The sequence below is a fragment of the Cicer arietinum genome, chromosome 6 (assembly GCF_000331145.2).
Source record: "Cicer arietinum cultivar CDC Frontier isolate Library 1 chromosome 6, Cicar.CDCFrontier_v2.0, whole genome shotgun sequence".
In the NCBI taxonomy this organism is placed as follows: Eukaryota; Viridiplantae; Streptophyta; class Magnoliopsida; order Fabales; family Fabaceae; genus Cicer; species Cicer arietinum.
Genome location: NC_021165.2, coordinates 48931090 through 48939894, shown reverse-complemented (window position 1 = coordinate 48939894; position 8805 = coordinate 48931090). Strand labels below are relative to the sequence as shown.

The 8805-nt window shown below is 35.5% G+C and overlaps 1 protein-coding gene across 2 annotated transcripts in view; it reads left to right on the top strand.

The window, feature by feature from the left end:
• LOC101501475 (phosphatidylinositol-3-phosphatase SAC1) overlaps positions 1–7917 on the top strand; it is a 22539-nt gene extending 14622 nt beyond the window's left edge. For both annotated transcript variants that reach the window (XM_073370033.1, XM_004515327.4), the window contains 7 exons: positions 1727–2108; positions 2227–2348; positions 2520–2630; positions 4390–4605; positions 5821–6000; positions 6709–6820; positions 7451–7917. In XM_073370033.1, coding sequence (XP_073226134.1) covers positions 1727–2108; positions 2227–2348; positions 2520–2630; positions 4390–4605; positions 5821–6000; positions 6709–6820; positions 7451–7699 — 1372 coding nt within the window. In that variant the 3' untranslated portion in view covers positions 7700–7917. The remainder of the gene's footprint in view (positions 1–1726; positions 2109–2226; positions 2349–2519; positions 2631–4389; positions 4606–5820; positions 6001–6708; positions 6821–7450) is intronic.
• Positions 7918–8805: the final 888 nt, after the last annotated feature.

The following is an 8805-nucleotide window of genomic DNA, read 5'->3' as shown; positions in this document are numbered from 1 at the left end:
AAGAGGTATGCGGACAAGAAAAGAAAAGCATATTCATTTGAAGTGGGTGAGTGGGTATTTTTGAAGCTCTGACCCCATAGACAGTAGACAGTGACTAGAAGGATTAACCAAAAACTGGCTCCACGGTACTTTGGACCATTTCCGATCCTAAAGAAAATAGGGGCAGTATCCTACAAGTTGAAGCTACCAGAAGGAAGTAGAGTGCATGCAGTGTTTCACATTTCACAACTCAAGAAAGCTATTGGAGACTATTCTGCTGAATCTCAACTACCAGACGGGTTAGAAATGGAAGCAGAAGAGGGGGAAGAACCGGAAGAATTGCTGGCTGCAAGATCAGTGATGAAAGAAGGACAGCTGGTGCGACAATGGCTGGTGCGTTGGAAAGGAAGAGCTGTAGAAGACACAACTTGGGAGGATGAATTACTACTAAAAAGTCAATTTCCATCTCTCAGCCTTGAGGACAAGGCTGCAGTTCCTGATGGCGGTAATGATAGAATTAGTGGGCTTAAGACTAGTGAAAGGTCCAAATCTGCAGTGTGGAGAACTTATGTCCGTAAGGGTAAAAAAGAGAATAAGCAGGCTATTAATGACAGAGCAGAGAAACTCATTAAATTCTAGGGATTTCAGTTACACATAGGGGAATAAATAAAGGAGGGTAGGGGAGTATTGCTCATGAATAATTATAATTATCATTGAATTAGGAGATACTATTTTCTCTGGAGGAGCTTTGCTCTGGTTATACATTGTATCAGAATTTTCCCTTCTTCCATAAATCAATAAATTCCCATTTTATCTATCATTTTACGTTCACAGATCGCTATTTTTCTGTGATTCTATCAATGCTGATTATGCAGGGTCAATTGTAAATAGAAGGTCAACCACATGATAATGCACTTTCCTATGTGGGAATTTCGTGACTTGGAAGAGTAAGAAATAAAGTGTTGTATATAGATCTAGTGCTGAAGCAGCATTTAAGGCATTGACACTAGGGATATGCGAGTTACTATGGTTGAAAATCATTTTGGAGATCTGAAGATGAAGTGGAATGAACCAATAAAACTCTTTTGTGATAATAAATCTGCTATTAGCATAACACATAATCCAGTGCAACATGATAGAACCAAACATATTGAAGTCGACAAACATTTCATCAAAGAAAAACATGGTAGGGCCTAAATTGCACTCCATATGTCTCCTACCTAGGCAACCTTGCAAATCTTCTAACTAAAGGGCTAAACAATAATTTTTAAAGAATTGTATCCAAGTTGAGAATGGATAACACCTATTGATCTGCTTGAGGGGGAGTGTCAAAATCTATTTCTGTTTTATTATTAAAAATACCCCTCCAGTATAGGGATTCAGTTGTATAGGAGTACTAGTAGGGATTTAGTTATATATAAGTACTAATAGGGATTTGGTTTTATAGTAATCTAGTATATATATATATATATATATATATCTATATATCTGATGTATTATCAACATATTTCAATTCAGTAAAATATATTACCCTAATTCTTGAGAATTTAGATTCAAACGACATCATTTGATCCATTACCTGACTATGCGTAGGGATAAGGCATGTCGGTAGTTTGTCAACTAGGATGTTAAGTATGGGAGATTCTTATTTTACAAAACTTTATTGAAGTTTTGTTGTGTGTAAAAGAGCAAAATATTGCTTAAGAGAAAATAATTTCTATTTATATTTCAATTTCTCCTTATACAGGGATGCTTCACTCAGAGATCTGACAGCTAGTTCTGGGGATCTTGCAAGGAATGGGAGCATTAGTGAAATGCTTAATTCTATGGCTATTCGAGACAGAGAGGATATGAACCATCAGCACAAAATAAATTATTTTAATAGTGAGGCACCTCATTTTCAGAGTGGAGTTCTCCGTACTAACTGCATTGACTGCTTGGACCGTACAAATGTCGCCCAGTATGCTTATGGCCTTCAAGCTTTAGGACGCCAGCTCCATGCAATGGGTTTGACGGATGTGCCAAAAGTGGATCCTGACAGTAGTATTGCGGCAGCTCTAATGGATATGTATCAAAGTATGGGAGATGCTCTTGCCCAGCAGTATGGTGGTTCTGCAGCTCATAATACTGTATGTCATACTTTACATGATTCTAAATTTGTGTAGTCTGTTAGATAATTATCTAATTTTCTTATTTGCATTTCATTTTTGCTGCTGGTATAATAGATGTATTTTTTATGAATTACAGGTGTTTCCAGAGAGGCAGGGAAAGTGGAAAGCAACAACACAATCTAGAGAATTTTTAAAATCCATAAAACGTTATTATAGCAATGCTTATACAGATGGTGAAAAACAAGACGCAATAAACTTGTATTTTTCCTTCCACCTATTTTATCTTTCCTTTCCTAAATGGAATTCATATCTCATCTTTATTAAGATTTGATACTGTTAGGCTTCGGATGTTTAAATACTCTGTCCCTTTTTTAATTTTTTTGTCTTGAATAATGGTCTGAAATACTGATGACATTGTACCATTTCCAGATTTTTAGGTTACTTTCAACCACAGGAAGGAAAACCTGCTCTATGGGAGCTTGATTCAGATTATTATCTCCATGTATCTGGGATTGGAGATGATCTTATTTCTGAGAAGTTGTGAGGCCTCCTTGTTACTTAATGACTTGTGCTGTGTTTATTTCCTTTCTTATATTTTCTGTTATATATGATCTATTTTCCTTAGAGTAGATTCATAATTGTGATTTTTCTCAATCCCCAAGTTCAGGCAGGGATTCATAACTGATCTGTTTCAATCCCCAAGTGCGGGGATTCCCTTATCCCTTATATATACAGCACTACAGTTCATATCCCAAGTGTGGTATCATCAAATACTCAAATATGAGAAATTCATTTGTTTCATGTTGGCATCAGAGAACAAGGTTTTGATCCAGCAAAGCTGTAACCCTAAATCCTCTGGTTAGGGCATATCCTTGGTCTACAGCCCATAGTTGATTAAGATAGTCTTGTTTGTCAGCTCACAAGACCTAGAATGATCTATTCTCCAAGCAACAATATTTGCTGTTCTCGGAAACTTTACCAGGAGAAAACCATCCCATCAAATTCACCCCTCTTAGATTTGTTCTTCCTTGTAGAATCCCTCTCGAATGGAGCTTTCAGGATCTTACAGATGCGATTCCTCTGAATCAGATTCGGAGATGTATAAAATTCCTATCCATGCTCTACTTGGACCTTTCCTCATTTTTATGTTTCAATATCAAGTTGGATGTTCTTCTTCACAAACAACCTTTAGGGTCACTATTTTGGCTTTCATTTGCACTGCTTTGGTCCAGTTTGCTGTATTTTTTTTTTAATTTGGTTTTGCCTAATTTGTCAGAGCCTGTGGTTTTTATTTTTTTCCTCACAACTAAGTATATGCCATATAAGGAGATCTTCAACTTAAAGTTGCCCAGCAAGCCAAAACATACTATTACCCACATTGATAATTTTTGTTCTTTCTCTTATTACGGACTTTGGATCTGATATTTTGAGTTCTAATACTTTTGATCGCATTGCTAGTAATCCTTATCTTTTTTTTTCTTTTCGAAATGATCGTATGCTAAAACACCACATCCTATCATTCCTACCAAATTGTTCAAGTCCAATATTTAATTAGCGGATCAAACATTGAGATTTATTGTTATTTCATATGGGAAAAAACTGTTATCAAGTGTTCCTCCGTTTTTTATAATGATCAACTAGCAAACATCTTCACCTAGTTCTTGTGAGGTTCTAGGATAGCATATATACATGTTACAAACTATATGCAAATGACATATATGCTCTAACTTATGAAGATGATTTTGTTGATTTCTTTCCTTGTTTTTTCTTTATGTGATATAGTTTCCTTAGATAGAGTAGATTCATAGGTCTGATTGTTGTCAATCCCTAAGTTTGAGATTCCCTTTTTATGCACAGCTTGTTTGTGTGTATTATCATCAAATTATCACAATTTTTATTATTTTCAAGTAAGTATTATTGGACCCGTGCAACCATGGAATGTCTTACATGCATATTCTTGTAACTTGAATCTAAGGCCCAATTATAATCAGGAGAAGGCATTTGTAATGAGTGTGTGAAGTGAGTATGTGGAAGCAAAAGTTAATTGCAGACGTGCAGTAAGAGAAAGTGAATCTGATATTGGTAAATGTTTCTGTTCTTGGTGGGGAGCATTTGATCTTCTTACCCTGTATTTTATTTGTACTTCCAAAAAACTCCCTTCTGTTGGATAGGAATTATATCTATCAAATTCCATCCCTAATGCTTCTATAATGTGTTACATTTTATCTTGCTAATCACATCCTTTATATATGTTGTTTATTTACCATTTTGATCTTCAATATCTTTTTAAATTTTGCAGTTCTGAACTCAAGCTTAAGCCCTCCTCTGGGAGAGATGGAACGGTCTTCACCCCCGTACCAGCTTGCAGAGATGATTTCTCACGCATAAAGCTGACATCATTTGACAAGTTAATTGAAAAGACGTGTAGTACAATTAAAAATGTAAGACTTTCATGCGAACCTGATCAGAAGCCAGGTGGTGTTTCTGGAAACAGTGGGGTGGCACCTGATGCAGCGTAATATCTCTTATTCTTTGTGGCTGTTTGATTAATTTAATTCTGTTCACACACCTTGAAACAGATTTTTCAGAGGGAGCGGTGAGAAAAACAGAGGAAGGAAAGGAAAAATAATGCGTTGCTAGTTTTTATTGAATTAAAAATAACCTATGAGAAAACTTTCTATCTAAAGGTTTCCCCTTCACAAAGTGTTTCCTCTTTCATAGTTTCATAATACAGCTTATGCTTAGTGCTCAAATCTAAATTTATGAATGCTGTCCTTCTACCCCGCTCTTGTTATTTAAACCCCTGTACTGAATTACCTGTCCTTTTATAGATTCAGATTGTAAATAACTGAAACTGACATCCAACTGTCTAACTAACTCACGCCCTCCTCCCATTTATTTTTACTATCAACTTCCCATTTTTATATTTTTATTTATCTGATTATAGGGTGCTGTCCTTTTCTCTTCATTTTTTATGTGCACATGCAAATAATAAATTTTTTCCTGCCATTCATTTTAACACCAGGTTCCTTTAGTTCTGCTTTTTGTTGATTTATGATGACAATAGTTGATGTTGTCTCTCCGTTATTGCTTTTTAAACTTGCATTAATGAGTTGTATTTGGTACCAGTTATTGTTAGTTAAAATAAATGTATTGGTCAGCACAATGTATTGTCATACGCTTTCTTTTCCGTTCCTTCGACTTATTTTTTCTATCAATGCTTGGGATTCTTATTATATTATGAACCATCATTTTTCTTTTACTACTTTTTTTAATCAATGTTCATATGCAAATGCATCACATGAAATTTTATTACTTTGTGATTATCTTTCAACATTATATTATAATAATCACAAGAAACTTACAATGTTTTTGGTTAAGATTTTAACTCATGAAAATGGCAAAAGGTTGGATACACTCCACATCATTCATAGGAAGTTTATTCTTCCTTTTACTCGACTCAATTGACATTGAACATAATCTAATATAAAGGAGTTAATAATTGGTTTGATAAAATCAGTATATATACCCTTCATTTCTATGTGTAAGTCCCTTACTTAAACTTTAGTCATAATATCAGTTTCCCCTTCCCTCCCAACCATATGTATTCTAATTTTAGGGGGGGAAATAGTAAGTGGAGTGTTTGGCTGTGAGATGCAAAAATATTCTTGCTCTTGGTATCTTAAGGTAATTTTTGTTGATTCGCTGATGTTCGGCTGTTTTTATCCAGTGAGATACAGCTCAGAAGCCCAAATTGGCTTTTTGGCCAGAGAAAGTATGAAGAAGGTTCCTCTGCTGCAAAAGTTGCTTCCAATGAAACTAACATTGAGGGATCTCATGCTAATAACTTTTGTAACTTGAATTGGCTTTCCTCTGACAATGATATGAATGAAGAGGATGTTTTTCAAAGGTATGTATCTAGAGCATGCATTATCCTTGCAAGGCTTTGATGCATCGTCTAATATCATCTGATGTTTGTCCCATTTGGTCATTTTTCCTACATTTGGCCTGAGGTAACATAGCTGTTAATACTATTGATAGTAATATGGCCTGAATAATTGTTATAAGTGGTGAGCATCTATCCAGTTATAAGTCGGTTTGGTGGGGTTGAGTAAGATTTAAAACAAATTCTAAGACGATTTCAGAGACTATCCTAAATCCATTGGGTACCCGTAGGTGTTTAGTCTTGCTAACTTCACACTATAATGTCCAGTCGTATGGGTGAATGATGTGTCGAATGAGTCCCACATTAGATTCTGATATAGCCTGAATGGTGTTCATAAGTTGTGTGCATCTCTCACCTTACAAACCGATTTTGTAAAGTTGAGTAAGACTTAGAACCTAGATTTCAAAAATGACTTTACATAGACAACTTTATTAATTCTTTACAATTAGCAATAGCCACATCAAAGTTGCTTATATTATGAAGTTTCCTTTAAAAGTTGATAAGTTCATTTGGAGGATGTACTATCTTCAGAAAATCCCAGAAAACCAAAGTTGTGTTAGTAAATACTGCTGTTCTTTGATTGGCTAATAATCACCTACTCTTTTCCCTTTTGGTGCCTTTAGTTAGTAGCATTTTACAGATGATGCTTTTGTTATATCCTTAATTTTTTAGGTACCTGACAATGACCTCAGCAAACGAGGCCAACGGTTGGTATGGAGGAACCCTCCTTGGTGATCAAGATGAGAGCAGTGATATATATAAACATTATGCTGAGTTATGTCAGGTATGTTTTTTCACGTGAATAATAAGAATCAAACATTATTAGTTACTATTCTATAATCATAGCTTGCGTCAAACAGAGGATTGTACCGCCTTAGTTTAACCCTTTAACTACCTGCTGGGTTAGTTGGTGTTATTTTTTGTTTATTAATTTGGTGAAAGTCAAAGTGCTGGGTTAAAATAAAAGTATACTCTACATGCGAAGACCTATGTTTTAGCATCCACTAGGAAAGGAGTTTGTTCTTAACAAATACTCTACATCATTGGGATTAATCCTACGCCTACCCGCTGTGGATATACCTGAATCCATTCCAAGATCAAAAAGAAAATAGCCATTGTCTAACTGGTTAAGCTTTTAGGTGAAGTTATTATATGTTGCATATACCCAAGAAAGGTATTTTAAGATATTTTTAGTTTATTTAAAATAAATTTCTATGCTGCATAGATACCCTAAATCCTCATGTTATGTTTGTTTATCCAACATGCAAGAAATGTACATAAGAAGGAAAACAACAAACAGATAAATAATGACATGAAACAGATAACAGAACCGGATGTTCTGTGGTGTTATTGCAACTTATGCTGTCAAAGTGCAGTTTTAGTATTTTTCCCACATTGTCTTCTACTTATGCAGGGACCTGCCTTTGAACTTTTCCAAAATGATCACGAGAGAGAGCAACACTATGCGGATGCTCTAAGCATGAGTTCATTTGAAATTCTTAATGATGTTGCTGTTGGAGCAGAGATGGAAGCAGCTCTAAAGGAGTATGACCAAGTTGGGGCTGACCTTGGGATCATTCCCTCATCTTGTAAATTCTTTGCTGATGATCCAAGTTGGTTAACGAGGTGGTTAATTGGGGAAGAAAAAGTACCCAGGATATGATATAAGTTTTTGACATGTATTTGGAATGCTTGATTTTTGTACAATATTTCAACTCGTGTTTGTTGGTTACGATTTTGTCCATTAAGGGACAGCTGTACAGCTTTCATTAGTTGTACTGTAGAAATATTCTCTTACCATTTAATAGCCTCATAATTTCTCTCTTTTATTGTAAATAATTGAGTTAATTAGGATTTAATTAGTTTTCTGTTTTACTTGTACTTCCTAGGCTATTTATACCATATTGTATTCTGTATAAAATAAATAAGAAATACAACATATTCACATGGCATCAGAGCTACAGTTCTGATCTGAAAATAAATAAATAAAAAATTAGGATTTGCTCATGGAAGAAAAACAGAGTAGTCAAAGCATCCTAGATGCTGACCCTAAGGCAGCAACAACTGGAAACACCACCAATCATCATGAAACAACTATTATTACTAGCTACAAACTCAATGGACAGAACTACACACAGTGGTCCAGATCTGTCCGCATCTTCCTCCAAGGAAAAGGAAAGGAAGACTACATCACTGGCGAGACTAAGCAACCCAAAAAGATCGATTCTAGCCATGAAAATGGAAACTTGAAAACAGTCTTGTTATGCCATGGTTGCTCAACTCCATGACTAATGAGTTTGGTGAAAATTTCATGTATTATGACACTACTGCAGAAATATGGAAGACAACCAAGGAGAACTACTCAAATGTGGACAACACCTCAACCATATTTGAGATCAAAAGTCTCTTACACAATCTTCGACAAGGAGGTTCTTCGGTCACCGAGTACTATCATACACACAAAATACTAGCAGCAACTTGACATCTATTCAGACATAGAGTGGAAGTGCACAGATGATGACAAAATCTACAAGAAACTGGTTGAGAAAGACATAATCTTTCAGTTCCTATTGGGACTGAATAAAAATTTGGATGAAGTGAGAGGGAGAATTCTTGGAACTAAGCCTCTCCCTAACATTCGTGAAACATTTGCAGAAGTGAGAAGGGAAGAAAGCAGAAGGAAAATCATGTTGGGAAGTCAAAGTGCAAGTTCAACCATTGAAGGCTCTGCACTTGCAGTAAGAGGTCCACCAAAGAAAGGTAGAGGAT